The sequence below is a fragment of the Carassius carassius genome, chromosome 6 (genome assembly GCF_963082965.1).
Source record: "Carassius carassius chromosome 6, fCarCar2.1, whole genome shotgun sequence".
NCBI lineage: Eukaryota > Metazoa > Chordata > Actinopteri > Cypriniformes > Cyprinidae > Carassius > Carassius carassius.
In genome coordinates this window covers 34,567,385-34,583,789 of record NC_081760.1, presented here as the reverse complement: position 1 = coordinate 34,583,789, position 16,405 = coordinate 34,567,385, and the positions used below count along the sequence as shown (strand labels likewise).

The 16,405-nt window shown below is 36.9% G+C and overlaps 4 protein-coding genes across 5 annotated transcripts in view; 1 reads left to right on the top strand and 3 right to left on the bottom strand.

Annotated features, from left to right (window-relative positions):
- LOC132142722 (BTB/POZ domain-containing protein 3-like) overlaps positions 1-16,405 on the bottom strand; it is a 285,051-nt gene that overhangs the window by 110,775 nt on the left and 157,871 nt on the right. The gene's annotated exons all lie outside the window — the stretch shown is intronic.
- Positions 20-2,351, bottom strand: LOC132142718 (protein dpy-30 homolog). Its single transcript, XM_059552802.1, has 5 exons — positions 2,170-2,351; positions 1,737-1,777; positions 1,578-1,625; positions 1,268-1,419; positions 20-224 (listed from the first exon to the last, which is right to left on the bottom strand). Exons 1-5 carry the CDS (start codon positions 2,177-2,179, stop codon positions 152-154), a joined length of 324 nt encoding a protein of 107 aa, XP_059408785.1. The 5' UTR covers positions 2,180-2,351; the 3' UTR covers positions 20-151.
- LOC132142717 (spastin-like) lies at positions 2,980-12,383 on the top strand. Its single transcript, XM_059552801.1, has 17 exons — positions 2,980-3,468; positions 5,420-5,503; positions 5,817-5,900; positions 6,798-6,878; positions 6,980-7,137; positions 7,228-7,379; positions 8,612-8,705; positions 9,041-9,115; positions 9,209-9,280; positions 10,407-10,482; positions 10,568-10,659; positions 10,743-10,825; positions 10,904-10,946; positions 11,261-11,340; positions 11,426-11,496; positions 11,601-11,641; positions 11,910-12,383. The coding sequence occupies exons 1-17, from the start codon at positions 3,141-3,143 to the stop codon at positions 12,033-12,035; spliced, it is 1,740 nt and encodes a 579-aa protein (XP_059408784.1). The 5' UTR covers positions 2,980-3,140; the 3' UTR covers positions 12,036-12,383.
- The window catches only part of LOC132142716 (UTP--glucose-1-phosphate uridylyltransferase-like), a 14,415-nt gene continuing 11,391 nt past the window's right edge, over positions 13,382-16,405 (bottom strand). For both annotated transcript variants that reach the window (XM_059552800.1, XM_059552799.1), the window contains exons 7-10: positions 15,888-16,085; positions 15,557-15,799; positions 13,847-13,951; positions 13,382-13,770 (exon numbers count right to left, since the gene is read on the bottom strand). In XM_059552800.1, the coding sequence (XP_059408783.1) occupies positions 13,663-13,770; positions 13,847-13,951; positions 15,557-15,799; positions 15,888-16,085 (654 nt within the window). In that variant the 3' untranslated portion in view covers positions 13,382-13,662. The remainder of the gene's footprint in view (positions 13,771-13,846; positions 13,952-15,556; positions 15,800-15,887; positions 16,086-16,405) is intronic.

Genomic DNA, 16,405 nt, shown 5'->3' with positions numbered 1-16,405 from the left:
CACACTAGTGAAACATATGGCTGCTTGAACTTTTTATTAGAGCTTAAAAAACTACAAACAAACAATATGAAGAGTTTGACACCATTACATTTAAGTTCACAACACAAAACAAAAAACTGAAAGACTTGGGGTTACATTGCACGCTGTGCCTTTAATTCCGTTCCTCAAACTGGGACTTGTTCTTCAGTAAGAATGCAGCTAAAAACTCTATGGGATTCGGAGGCCTGAAGGAAGATGGATAGTGAAATTAGATACATGAACTTAAATGATGCAAGGAGGTAATGTTAATTTGATCAGGCTAAATAGTTTCATTATGTTTAGTGTAGTTTCAGCATTGGAAGGCAACTAAAAAATTTCAAACGGTGATTGCAAATGTTCCTTTGCTATTTTCCTTTTTTTTTGGTAGGGCATTTGAAAAGGTTTAAAAGGAATAATTAACCCAAAAAAGAAAATTATTTTTGAAAATGTAATCCAAGATGTAGTTTCTTAATTCATCAGAACTGATTTGTCAAAATGTCGCATTGAAACACTTGCTCACCAATGGATCCTCTGCAGTGAATGGGTGCCGTCAGAATGAGGGTCCAAACATCTGATAAAAACATCATCAACTGATGTCTTGTGAAGTTGTGAAGTGAAAAGCCTTGTGTTTGTAAGAAATAAATCCATCAAGATTTTAACTATATTTTTCTTTTTACTTCTGGCTAAAATATTGTCTCCGTCATAAAGACTGCTCATCTGAATAAGTAGAGAAATATGCACAGTTTATAAGCGAAAACCATCCAAAACAGCTTTAAACAAACATGTCTGTTGATTTTGATGTAAGAGACAACAGAAGATGGACTTTTCATTGGATAAAGCTGGATTCATTGAATATGGACTCATATTTTGGATAGATACTATGGTTAAAACGCCTTGATGATGGATTTGTTTCTTACAAACATGCAGCTTTTCACTTTACAAGACATTAATTGATGGACTGGATTTGTGTTGTGGATTATTGTGATGTTTTTATCAGCTGTTTGGACTCTTATTCTGACGGCACCCATTCACTACAGAGGATCCATTGGTGAGGAAGTGATGTGATGCTACGTTTCTCCAAATCTGTTTTGATGAAGAAACAAATCTTGGATGGCCTTAGAGTGAATAAATTTTTGGGTGAACCATTCCTTTGAGGCAATCTTAATCCAAAAAACGAAAATAAAAATCATGTTCATGTAGTTTTGTGTTTGGAACGAACTAAGCAAGAAGTCTGTGCACTAATGCAGACCTTTCCTTGGCCAGAACTGACAAGCCCTGCAGGAGAATAGGAACCACGGTCTGATCCAAGTACGCTCGTGTAGGAAGGCTCTGCAGGGTCTGAGGGTCCACCTTTTGTTTGGTGACCTTTTCAGCGGTTGTTTTCTCATTCTCCACTATTCTCTAGAGAAACACACAGAAGCACAGAAGTTATAATACAATCATAGAAGAAAGAGTTTATTCACACTGCAACCAATTCTGAACGGTTTTTCAAATGCAGTCTTTAAGACTCTCAATATAAATTCCCAAAACTGAAAAACAAAGCTGTTCTGATGTTGTACCTGGATGTTTTCACTGAGGCCATATTCTGCATGAGGATTTTCTGGGACCTAAAATAAACAAGAAACTCAATGGCAACAACTGAACGAGGCAAACTGACAGTGCTTCACTTGTATTGAAGACAGAATCTTCCTGTAATGAAATCGTGTAATGCTGCTCACAGGAGTGTGTCCCTCCATGCTCTGCTCAGCATCAGTGTGTTCTGGAAGAATCAACATAAAACCATTAAGCTACACTAACACCATAAATCACAGTATTTTTTTTATGCTGGTACCGCAACAGTCATTTTTGTACAGGCATCATAATAAAACTGTCTGGCCTCATTGAGAAATGACCACAATAATAGGTTTAGAAACTCAAACACACAGTAATCTCCACCTGTATCTGCATGTATATACTACTGTCACACAGTGAATGGCGGGATTCAATGGGCCACTACAAAAAAGCTAAACGCTCGCAATAATGCTCATAATCAAGAGATATAGCACTCATAACCGTATCCTAACTCTGACTAGGTCTAGAACTACAGCAAATATAACCACTGCACAATTCATCAGAGCAAAATAAGTCACAAACCTCAGAAACAGCACTTACCGTCCGCCATTGTTTGTTGTTGGTTTCTACGCAATTGACGTTACGCATGCGCAAATCATACGCTGAAAGACGCGAGCGTGGTTCTAAAATAGGCGAGGACTATAATAAGTCTACTGTTTTAACTATTTACAGTGTATTCATATTGCGTTTCTTAGTAGTATTATTCAGGTGTAAAGCATTAACCAAGCCACTGATGAAGAAAAACGTTAACGGTGTGGTTACGCGACACGTTACTTTACGCTGGGATTCAGGGTTGCCAGGTTATCAAAACAAAACCGGCCCAATCAGGATCTAAATATCGCGTTATTGGGGTCACTTCAACCCGCGACAAAATCATGGACTTGGCAACACTGCCGCGATTGAAAAAGTGTGCCAATCACTATCGTTTGTGATTGCAAGATATGGATAGTCTTTGTTAACACGAATAAATAAATAAATAAACAAATAAAATTAAACAGTAAAAAAATATATAATAATAAAATAAAAATAAATAAATAAACTGATTACATCCGTATTAACGTAATGACAGAAATATAAAAATTTTACAACATTTAGTTAAATTGTGTAAATAACAAATTGTGAGAAAATGTGAAAACACAAAAGATTATTATATAAAATAAAAAAAACGGAAAATTACGCTTCACTTTATCAATATTATGTAATAATACAAGCGGATGCTCTGATATCCTGCTTTCTTATAAATTCATAAATCATACTTGTTTAATAATTCATGTAAAAATGGGCCATTCATTTTATGTACTCCATGAAAATACAACTTGTTTTGTTGTTTGTTTGTTTTTTCGCTCAATGCCCGCGACGCCATGTGGTGTACGTCATTAGCCTGAGACCATATTCAGAGACTTCCGAGATCGATCGATGCTGGCAAAAAACAAACCGACATAGCAGAGAAGTATAGCCCTTCTTTGTCAAACTCCTGGTCAGTTATGGTATGGAGAACCCGAGTAGGGTGAATGAAGTCTGGGGACCGACCGAGACGAAGAGGATCAGCGCGTGCAGGAGGACGCACCCACGGACAGCTGTCTGACAGAACCGGACGGACTCCGCTGGATCGGCTGCGCTGCTTCCTCCGAACCGTCTACCGGCTCCCGGTGTCCCTGCTGCGAGCTCTCCTGCTGCTCCTCTGTTGGCTGTCCCGGCCGATCCGCCTAACCATGGCGGCCAGAGCCAAAGATCACGGGTCCGAGGACTGTGAGGAAACCGCAGAGCTGATCCGAAACTACCACAAACAAGCGTTTGAGTTCATTTCTCTGGCTCTGCAGATCGATGAGGATGAGAAAGGTATCTGTCTTTACTACCGTTATGCATGTTAAAACACACACACACACACACACACACACACACACACACACACACACACACACACACATACACGTATGTATGTATGTATATATATATATATATATATATATATATATATATATAAAATTATAATTATAATGAATTTATTATTATTATTATTATTATGCACGGTTCTATCTTTTATTTCTTGTAAATATTTGGTACTTTTTTTGGTCTTCCTGTTTCTCACTTGCAAATAATGCATTAATTATATTAATGCATTATCTTTTTTTTAAATAAAATCAATACTTTTATTCAGCAAGGATGTGTTAAATTGATAAAAAGTGATAAAAGATAAAAAGAAAATATATTATTAAAATATATATTATTAGAATTTTTTTTATTTTGAATAAATGCAGTTATTTTTAACCTTTTATTCATCAAATATATTAGACAGCAGAACTGTTTCCAACACTCATAATAAATCAGAATATTAGAATGATTTCTAAATGATCATGTGATAGACTGATGTTACATGTGACACTGAAGCCTGGAGTAATGATGCTGAAAATTCAGCTTTGCATCACAGGAATAATTTTTTTTTTTAAAAGTATATTCAAATAGAAAGAACCATCATCATTTAGAAACCATTTAAAAGCACCAGAAGCTGGGTTTTTCAGGAGAAATATAGTTATGGTTTCTGTTTTAAGTGCTTATTCTCTTGACTAAGAATACGGCTCTGAGATGATGACTGATCTGGGATCAGATCTTGGATGTCAGCCATGATAAACCCGGCCCTAGAGCTGTCTTTGCGGCCAGTCAGACAGTTTGGATGCAGTGGTGCTGTTAAACCCCAGATCGGCTTGATCTCTGAGGTCAGTAGAGTTGAGAGGCCTGATCCAGGTCGACAGGGAATGTCCTCATCAGCAGCTGAATGGAAAATGAGGCCCCATGTTCTGACGCTCTGTTAAGAACTGAATAAGTGGCTCAGTATTGCATGTCTGTCCTCACATTTTTCTATCATGTCACCTCCTGTTTCTTTCTTTTCACTGTGCACCAAACTCTGCATTAAAGTCCTAAAACCCTGGTTTAAAGTCACTATTAACCAAGGTTTTCATGTCGTTTTTAAAGCAAGTTAAGACCATGTAAAGTTACAGTTAGATGTTTAGCAAAAGATAACCAATCATAAACCTTTTAGTGAGTACCTCATTAAATATTCATGAGAAAAAAATTGCATTGGTCTTAAAAACAGTTACATTTTCTTATTAAAAATAAATCAAAATACAAAGCAGCACAACTGTTTTCAGCATTTGATGATAATAAATGTTTCTTCAGCATATTAAAATTATTTCTAAAGGATCACGTTACACATCAAAGGAATAAATTCTATTTTCAAATGTATTCAAATAGAAAACTGTCACAATATTACTGTTTTAACTGTGTTTTTGATTAAATAAATGTTACCTTGTTGAGCATAAACATTACAGATATTTAATTCTAAACTTTAGTTTCTATATTTAATCATTTCTTAAGTTCTTCTTTACTTATTTGTATGTGATTTTGAAACATTGTGATCTGGATTTGTTCCACTCGTCACATCATGTGGTTATGTTGTTTTCTGTAGTCTCATGGAGAGATGCCAGCGGCGTCAATGAAAACAAACGACTCCGTTCAATAGATTCATTGGCTGTTTCTCAATCCCATCATGCTCAGGGCCATATGGCTGGCCCTGCATAACATTTAGCATATACATATTTATATTATTCCAATTTAAAGCTCCTTTTGAGGATTAAAAACATAAAGCATTGACAACATGGTACTGACAGTAAAAAGCTGACATGAACTGCATCTGCAAGTTTTACTTTGAAACCCAGGCGTGTTGGTTTAGGCTTGCAGTATTATTATTATTTTGTATGTATATAACGTGTCTAATCAGCATGTGGTGTTGTAGGTGATAAGAAGCAGGCGGTGCAGTGGTACAGAAAAGGCATCGCTGAACTGGAGAAAGGCATCTGTATCCAGGTCACTGGAGCTGGTGAGATGATTCAGTCATATTGATTTCTGCTAGTGTGTAAACAAACTACGTGATGTGTTTTAATTACACTAGCTTTTATTTTTAATTTCATGACAGAATGCAGCCTGTATTATGCTTCAATGCATTTAAAATGATTTCATGGTTTAAACTATTATAACAGCATTGATTGTAAAAAAGCTCTAGTGGTCCTGATGCCTCGTGTTTGACCCTGTTTTCTTCCATAAGGACATGATCAATCAGTTCCCAAGCCCCACCCTGCAGTTTATTTTCCTCTCAATAAGTTTGATAGAAGGTCTTCATCTGGCTCTTGTAGGTGAGAAGGCAGAAAGAGCCAGAAAGCTTCAGAACAAAATGACCAGCAACCTCACCATGGCCCAAGACCGGCTGGAGCTTCTGGGTAAGCGGACGCAGTGAGGTCACGAGGATGTGCTGCTGATTCATCAGCTCTTCTGAGAGATGATGTCAGTTGTTGTGTTTGCACGCTCTCCTGAGAGAGCCGTTCACCTCACTCTTCTGTGAAAGCCTGCCTGTGCTTCTGTGTGATTGTTAAATGATTCAACCGAACCCGATCATATAAAGATGAAGTGTTATTTCATGCCAGACCATTGGCAGAAAAAACATAGTGTTGAAACTAAGACTTACTTATGTTTGTCTCTGCACATTAAAGTGGGAGATGAGTAAGCATTTAAAAAATAAACACTTCCCTTTTATTGAATCAACCACTGTTTCATGCACGCATGCTCTGTTCTTATTTTTCATTCAGCATATAACTCCTCCTATGTGTTCCTGCTTTGGTTCTAATCAACCAACCAAGAACATGCCCAGGTCACCCTAAAAACATAAGAAAAAAATCATTTAAAGTTCACTCAAAGAAAAATAATGACTATTGGTTTATTTTATTATTTTGTTTACTGTAAAGCCAAAACAATGATCTATTATTAGTATGTGTATGTATTATATATTTTTATTTCTTTATATATCTATATATACACACACACACACACACACACACACACACACACACACGTATACATATATTTGTTATTTTTGACTAAACAATTCATTACAGTATTTTTGCTGTACTGTTGATGCAGTAATGTAAAGTAAAATGTGTAATTGTCCTGAAAATGATAATAAAACAAATACAAATAATAAAATTATAGATTTCACTTCACTTATTTTCTTTCTTTTCTATTTTGAAGTGAAATGTGATCTGGATGTGCTTTTCACGCTGTAAGTTTCCTCTTAAACGTCTCTTTTTCCTCTGTCTCTTTCCTTTTCTGCGATCACAAAGGCGAACTGCTTTCAAAGTCCCCAGCAGAGGGCTGTTCTGATCACACTGGCCTGTCTTTCTCCAATGGGAACCTGCGTCCAGGTGGGTGTTTGCTTTAGATTCTGGGAGATCTGGGTGTTGTGTCGGATTCTGATCAGAGAGATTCAACAGTTATGTTTCTGTGTATGTTGTTGTTGTTGCAGGCAGTGGAGCAGTTTCCAAAAAGAAGGACACTCTCACAATCACAAGTCAAGCCCATCCGCGGCCCAAAAACACACCCAAATCTGCGTCCGCGGCTGCCCTGCACCGCACATCTACAACCGGTCACAGCAGCAGGACCGGCCCTCAGAACAACCTGAAGGTTCGTCCCACAGGGGTCAGACCTCATCTGATTAGGTTTTGGAATAGGGTGTGTGTGTCTTAACTAAGTGGGCTTGTTTGGTTTTTGTAGGGGCCTTCGGGAAGAGGCGGTAACAGACATAACGTTAGAGCCAGCAACACCGCCACTGCGTCACCTCAGAGGAAGAGAGACATGAAGAACTTGAACTTGAAAAATGTAGACAGCAAACTGGCCAGCCTCATCCTCAATGAGATTGTAGATGGGTAACATTAATAATGTTAAAAAGATATACATCAGATATTTTACCGTATTTTTCGGACTATAAGTCGCACCTGAGTATAAGTCACATCAGTCCAAAAATACATCATGATGAGGAAAAAAACATATATAAGTCGCACTGGACTATAAGTCGCATTTATTTAGAACCAAGAACCAAGAGAAAACATTACCGTCTACAGCCGCCAGAGGGCGCTCTGTGTTTTCAGTGTAGACTACAGGAGCACTGAGCAGCACAGAGCGCCCTCTCGCGGCTGTAGACGGTAATGTTTTCTCTTGGTTCATTTCTCTTGGTTCATGTCAAATTAATTTTGATAAATAAGTCGCACCTGACTATAAGTCGCAGGACCAGCCAAACTATGAAAAAAAGTGTGACTTATAGTCCGGAAAATACGGTAATGCATTACTTTTCACAGAATTGTGAGAAATATGTTGTATATTATTGTTTAGAAAAAGTCTGCACTTAAATATTGCTGTTTATTACAGTGTTTTATTAAAATAATGCATATAAATAATTAAATCTGCGTGTTTAATGGAAAACTTTATTTTAAAGTATATATTTATTGCATCTAAAGCCATCTATTTAAACAGAGTACATAAAAATGATTTCATATAGTAATATGAGATATGCATATTATATATACAGTACATATCAATGTACGTAAGTGATATAAAAACATCATTTTTTTAATGCTTTTTCAAAGAAGTTTCACCAAGACTGCATTAATTTGATCAAATAATACAGTAAAGTGAAATTATTATTACAATTTAAAATAACTGTTTTCTATTTTAATATTTTGTAAATTGCTATTTATTTCAACTGATTTGCTGCTCAAGAAATATTTCTGATTGTCAGTGTTAAAAACACTTGTGCTGCTTAATATTTTTGTGGAAACTGTGATCCATTTTTTTCAGGGTTATTTGATGTACTACAGAACATTAAAAAAAAGAACAGCATTTACACACTACTATTCAGCAGATTGCTGTATCACAGATTCCACAAAAATATTAAGCAGCAAAAATGGTTCAACATTGATGATAATAATAATACATGTTTCTTGAGCAGCAAATCAGCAAATTAGACTGATTTCTGAAGCATCATAACATACAGTAAATATATTAAAAAAAAGAAAATATTGAGATATGTTTTGAGATAATATGCAAAGGATGGGAGTTCTAACATTGAAGCTGATGATTTCAGTGCTTGTGTTTGTTTCAGCGGGGCTGCTGTGCAGTTTGAGGACATAGCAGGGCAGGAATTGGCAAAACAGGCTCTGCAGGAAATCGTTATCCTGCCTGCTCTTCGTCCAGAGGTTTGTCCCCTCATCTGTAAATATCTGGGCCGGTTTAAACTCTTTTTCTTTTCTTAAGCTAAGGCAGTTTGATGCAGCCAGCTGCTGGGCTGGTAACCAAATGTTTTTTTTTTTTTGGTTCATGTACACTACGTTAAAACCACTGAGGATGTCACTTAGCTCCAGATTACTGTACTGTAAATCAAAATTTGGTGGTTAATTCATTCCTAGTATTCTGCAGACTTGATTTTTTGTTCCTGTCTGTTTACATGCTACAATAGTGGTACTCTGTGCTGCTAATAAATATTATAGTAAACATTTACAATTTATAAAGATCTTTATGTTGATCTTCTCAGCTGTTTACTGGTCTCAGGGCTCCTGCTAGAGGGCTCCTGCTCTTCGGCCCCCCTGGAAATGGGAAGACCATGCTGGTAAAACACACACAAAAAGCCTCTTTTTAGATGCATTTTTATTTTTATACCATAAGAACAGTACCGAATTTGATCTTATCCATTTCCTCACAGGCGAAAGCTGTTGCAATGGAATCTAACGCTACGTTTTTCAACATCAGTGCTGCCAGTCTCACCTCCAAATATGTGAGTATTCATGAGATGTTGCTTAGAGATGGTCTAAGGTAACCTAATTAAGGGCCAAGCACCAAAGGTGTGTAGCCCTTCTAGCGTTTGTTAGTTTTCTTATTATTGATCAATGCAAAGTTAGCAATGTTACCCAAAATTGGATGAGACTGTGCCTTTTCAGTTTATTAGAATGAAACATTGCACTCTTCTTTAGCACCATGATCTGAGGGCATCTGCCAGATTTGGTGACAGCCACACCTACAGGTCTTGAAAGCTCAAAAATGGCCGTTTTTGCTAATAACTTGTGAGATGCTTGTCAGAACATGTTTCAAGATCTGTGAATGTGTCTATGAAATCTTGAGTCATGCCGAATCTATCGATACCACTTTTCCAGGATTGGATGAATTTCCTGTCGGTGTTGTTTGAAAAGCAACAAGCACCCAACCAAAGAGCCCAGGTTTTGATTCCAGAGAGTTAGAATGCCCAGATGGTTTCTGATATGCCATGGACATTATATTGCACTTGTTCTCATTGACTCTTTCAGGACAGCATTGCACTCATTTAAAAAAAAATGTGTTCGTTCTCACTTTTAATCTCTCCTCAACATCAGGAAAACTTGGTCCACCATGATATGCGGACAGCACCTGAGGTTTGCGGGATCGATTCCCATGAGTGTATGCCATGTACATTGTTTTCCTCTTGTTTTCATGTATTCTTTTTAGTTCAGCATGGCACTATTTAATGATTTTTAGCATGTAAAAAATAATAAGAATTCTCACTTTGAATCTCTCCTCATAGACTGTCCTCAGCATCATTGGCTTTATGTGGCACATCATAAGTTACTGGCTTTCCAATCAAAAGGTTGGATGTTTGAATCTTGTATTCGGCAACATCTTTATCATATCTTTCATCCTGTTTATTTGGGGCCAAGCAGCAAAGGGATACTTTTCTTCCTTTTTTCCCTTCTTTTCTCCTCTTCATGAATTCTATATATGAAGAGTTTGGTTCTAAAACGCAATGAATGCCATTAAAAAAAAAAAGTCAATTTTTAATTTTACGCAAAATGTGATATCTGCCATTGTTAATCTGTCATGTTTGTTCCCTTTTTTTAAAAACTTATTCATGTTGTGGTGTGTGTGTTCAGGTGGGAGAGGGCGAGAAACTGGTTCGAGCTTTGTTTGCGGTTGCTAGGGAACTGCAGCCGTCAATCATCTTCATCGGTGAGAACTGTCGGTCGGACTCGTTCGTTTGCTTCAGAAGTTGTGTGTTTCTTTAAATGCGTGATAAATGGTGTTTTTGGTGCAGATGAGATCGACAGTCTGCTCTGTGAGAGGAGAGAGGGCGAGCATGACGCCAGCAGAAGACTCAAAACAGAGTTCCTCCTCCAGTTTGATGGAGTAAGTGTGTGTGTTTTATCTGAAAATTCAACACAATTTCCGATCACAGGTGTCTGACTCTCCCGGTGTGTGTGTGTGTGTAGGTGCAGTCAGGCGGAGATGATGACCGTGTGTTAGTGATGGGAGCCACTAACAGGCCTCAGGAGCTTGATGAGGCAGTTCTTCGGTACCGTTGACCTGCAGTCACACACTTACTTTCAAAGCCTTCATAATGACATCCCCTAATGTGCTTTTCCCCTCACAGGCGATTCGCTAAACGCATTTATGTGGCTTTACCTACAGAGGAGGTACTGTGTTCACACCAGGGTTGGGCAAAAGTGATCGATCGGTTCTCTTTCAGATCATGGTTGTGAATTTAAATTCAATTTATGGACATCAGTAGGTTAAATTGCTTCTTTTGTCCTCATTTGTAAGTCGCTTTGGATAAAAGCATCTGGTAAAATGTCATATGAATGTAATGCATTGATATTTTTCCTTTAACTTAGTAGTAAATTTGAAAACAGCAGTCATTTGAATGTAATGTTCATGGTTTTGGTTTGACAGTTATTTAGCCATGAACACCAACACTAATTGACTGTGTGTGTGTGTGTGTGTGTTTCAGACTCGTTTGAAGCTGCTCAAGAACCTCCTCAGCAAACACAGAAACACTTTATCTCTGAAAGAGCTGAGTCAGTTAGCCAGGTGAAACACTGCTTCATATTTCGGTAGAGTAAGCATATGAGCATATTAATGCTGGGTCATTTTATATTGTCCGGTGTGTTTTCAGGATGACTGAGGGTTACTCCGGCAGTGATCTGACCTCGCTGGCTAAAGACGCTGCTCTTGGTCCTATACGGGGTACATTCATACGACATGCAGATATTTATTCGATTATACCATGACATTTGGTCAAGAGGTGGACTTCTTGCTTGATAATTGTGTCCTGTTCTTTCTCAATACAGAACTGAGGCCTGAACAAGTGAGGAACATTCCAGCCAGTGAGGTACAGACTTTTTTTTTTTTCCACATTTTTATTATATATATTTTTTGTCTATATGTATATATTGTCTAATGTCTATATAGTTACACTAAATGAGATTTTCATTTTGCAACTGCAAACGTTTCCATACGATAATGGGCTTAAAATATGAAAACTCCTCTAAGATGGTAACTGGATGCTACTTAAAGTGTTCTCTTTCATATTCTATTTTTAATCATAGCATGTAGCATGCACTGTTTCTCCCTCACGTTCCTGTCTTTTTCCTGTTCAGATGAGGGACATCCGTTTCTCTGATTTTGTGGATTCACTCAAGAGGATAAAGCGGAGCGTCAGTCCTCAGACGCTGGATCAGTACGTCCGCTGGAACAAACAGTACGGAGACACAACCGCTATATGACACCGACACGCTCTATGCAAGGACGATGTGGAATTAAAATCTTGGGAGGGAATTTGTATCGTTTTGTCTCTTCTATGACTTTGCTTTTGCCTCGGATCTGGTCTTTGTAGCTCAGGTGGAGATTTTCTTTGACTCAAATACACCCAGAGCTCAAGACGATGTGGACCGCATAGCGAGACAAGACTTTTCTACAAAGCCAAGAAGCATTTTCCTTTAATTCAGCACCTTGATTGCTGTGGATGATAAAGCACTTGGCGTCTGTGGCGTTTGTGTGCTCTAGGTGCAGATGCATTTGTTCCTCTCTTATCTAGATAAAGTGAATGGGAAATGATGTGTGCAATTTACACTTAAGGATACCGATGATAAATGAACAATTAAAGAATGTATTGTTTGATCTCCTGATTAGAAACCATTTAGACTGCATTTGTATTTAAACTAACCAGCATTCCTTGTTTTGTTTTTTCTCCTCTATTTCCAAGCACTAGGGGGCATCAGTTGAGACCGAACGTAAATGTCTTCCACTAGTACTGAAGTCATGATATTGCTCCATGTACAAATGTTTTTCGAGTCTGGGGTGTCTTTAATAATGTTAAATGTTTGCAGTGAGCAACCGGGAAACCATCGGATTCATTTGTAAAGTTCTTAACAGACTGATCGCAAGATTGGAATGTGTTGTTTTTTGAAAACCGTTTAAAAATATTTGAAATGATGCGTCATATTTATAAAAAATAAAATATACTTTTACGATCTGAATGTAATTTCGAAGTTAATGTCAGACTAAGAATTCAATAAATCATTAATGGCAGATTTTGAAATGTTTGCAGTGAGCAAATGTGACTTTTTTTTGTAAAGTGCATGTTAAAAAGCTACATATTTAAAATTATATTGTTAATATAAAAAAATCTATTTTCAGAATATTAGTATAATTTATAATGAAACAGTAATGTCAAATTTTGCAGTCACTCACTTGGCAACAATATCATTTCATTTGTAAAGTGCAGTTTTTGATGTTAATATTTTAAATTAGCATATATATATATATATGTGTGTGTGTGTGTGTGTGTGTACAATTTAGTTACACTTTATTTTACCATGTCCTTGTTACAGTGTAATTATAAATGATAGCACTGAGTGATATTAATTAACTACACGTCCTTACTATATGGTTAGGATGAGGGTTTGATTTAGGGTTAGTCATGTAAATTTGCATAGTTTATTGTTAGTAAACATATGTAATTGTAAAATTAAAGTTACCTAATATTTATAATATAAATTACATTAATTGTTAATAGAATGATCATTCTAATGCTTTTATGCTCACTTGGTAGATTACAAAAAAAGCAACATTTTGAAGATCACAAACACTTTATCATCATTTTTAGCTTCCATCCTCTTACACTAGTCTTCAGTGTTTTACTGAGTGAGCTACACAGCAGCAAAACCAGTGTTAAAAACCCATTATATAATACAGCCCTTCATAAAAAATTACTGTCAAAAGCATTTACAGTAAATTCTGATTGTTTTCATACAGAAATTTTAATGCTAATCATCAGATGGACAGACACATACACACACGTAAATGTCCAGGTGAAATGACAGATGTGGTTGTGGTTCGGTTGTAAAGGCCTCAGTGGTCCAGAATGCGCAGGTTTCCTGAAACGATCTTGTTCTCCAGCATCGCTCCGGCCGGGATGTCGATTCGGTCTCCATGATTAGCAATAATGATCACCGTTCCCTGTTGTACAGAAACAGCGAGTCACAACATGTACACACAAAGTGTGCAAACGCTCACAAGCGTCAGACATCTGTACCTTGACTGTGACTTGTTTTCCGAAGGTAACGTCTCCTGAAACAGTCAGGTGATCCAGCTCCAGCATGTCTGGGATGCTCTCAAACCTTTTCAGGAAGTCTCGAACCTAGACAGTTAAAATAAATGAAAAGATAAACAAGAAGAAGATTATTCAAAAACTGCATATAAATTAATTAAAAGTTAATCTGTGAACAGGTATTTTAATGTTTCAGGCCTTAAAAACGCTTTGGAGAAGCTATTAAATGTCCGTAGTTTTTTTAAATAATTTGAACATTTTGTTCTTATTGCTTTAATAATAATATAAACATTAAATATGTAAAATATTGTAGAAAAAAAATTAAGTGAATTTTGTCTGCGAAATAACTCACTTTTCAGCCATTTCTTTAATGTTTTAATTAAAATAATAGAAGCATATTAAATTTAATTATTTTATTATTAAAAATAAATAATTTAATGTTTTTGGCTTTAAAGACGCAGTAGCCTTTAAATCATGCCTGTACAATAACGTTGGCTTTATTAACATTTTCGGTAATTCCTTTGATGTTTTAAACAACAATATAAACATTTTAAATATAAAATTAAATATTTAATTAATAAAATCAATCATTTACTAGCTCGGCTCGGTGTTCATCTTCAGTTCTCTCTTCACAGCAGTTCAGTCAGTGTACTGTTTGAGTAAATGAATTACTTCAGGATATTATTGGTTTGTTTGAACTCAGAGGGAGTGTCAGCCACATTAAAAAAGTTAACAGCTTAAGTCATTTGTGGATTAATGCGTATTGGAGACGCGAACAGTTTAAAACGATTCAGTTTGATTTGGTGAACTGGTTCAAAAAGATCCGGTTACATCGAATGATTCGTTCGCGAACCGGATATCACAAACTGCTTTGTTTTGAACTGTCTTACAACAGACACGGAAGAGAAGACAATGCTGAATAAAGTCATAGTTTTTGCTATTTTTGGACCAAAATGTATTTTCGATGCTTCAAAAAATTCTAACTGACCCTCTGATGTCACATGGACTACTTTGATGATGTTTTTCTTACCTTTCTAGACATAAGCAGTATACCGTACACACAGTTTCAATGGAGGGACTAAGAGCTCTCGGACTAAATCTAAAATATCTTAAACTGTGTCTCGAAGATAAACAGAGGTCTTACGGGTTTGGAACGACATAAGGGTGAGTCATTAATGACATAATTATGATTTTTGGGTGAACTAACCCTTTAAAAGTATTTAATGACTGAACAGCTAATGTTTCTTTAATTGTATTATGTTAATAAAATGAAATGCGCTCATTTCATGTTTTAAACTTAATATAATACAATTTTAAATATAAGAAAATATTTCATAACACTTGATTCAATGTTTCTGGCCTTAAAGACAGTAGTTTCTAACTGAATTACACCTGTAAAATAACTTCAAAACCATTTTCTGTAAGTTTTGTAAAAACCAAAATATAAAAATAATATTAAAAAAATAAATATTTTATTATCAATATTTAAATATTACTGAACAGCTAATTTAAGTTTTTTTTAAATTATGTATAGGAAGTAACGTTTACACTCATTTCTTTAAATAATAATATATAAATTGCCTCTCATGGTATATTATTAAGGTACTGAGTGCTCAACATTAAAGTCACGCTCTCTCTTCCTGTCTAAGGGGGCAGAATAAGCAGCACAGTGTCGACGTCCTTAGTGAACCTTACTTTAGTGAAGGAGCTGCCCAGTTTGACGTGAGGTGTTGTGGGAAACTCTCTCTTGGGGCTCATGGTCAGAGAGCCTGCGTTCATGCTGTACAGGTTGGACATGACCAGCAGGAGGTCCGAGGTTGTTTTGACGGGCAGGAAGCGGCTGCGGGGCACGTTAATGCCAAGCACGTTGTCGAAGCTCTTCATGGCGGCGCCCACAGCCGTCTCCAGCTGAATGACGTTCAGACCGCCGTCGAGAGTCTGAGAACACAACAGAAGAGAAGCCCAGTTCACACACAAACCTCTACACAAGTGTTGTTCTCTGTAATGGAGAAGGCATGATGGTCACCTTAGGGTTAACGATGATCTCCATGTCCATGGCGTTCTTTTCGTGAAGCCTTTTAATGGCTGGCAGGCTGATCCACAAGTTATTGGTGTTGAAGATCTTGAACTTGGTGACTGATTTAAACTCGTCTACCTGAGCTTTGGGCACCTGTGCGATCTCCAGCAGCCTGAGTTTACCGTCGTACTGTGTCAGCGTGCCACCCTGAGACAAACAACAACGAACGACTGCCATTAGTCAATGAGCTTTAAAGCGCAGATATACCCGTTCTTCACTTAGGGGTATAGAAAGGTTTAAAATCAATGAGCGGCGGTTTACTGTTAGGCAACATCTCGATGACCCACGCTGATGATTAGATCAATGTGTAAATATGTGCTGCACGCTTTCTTCTCAAGAACAAAATATACACACAACAAAAATGACACCGGTGAGAAAACAGCAGTTAAAAAAAACAGATGACAAACTTTGACCGGCCATGCCAGATCACAAAAAAATTAATAAAAATCGAAGCATATCTTCATTTC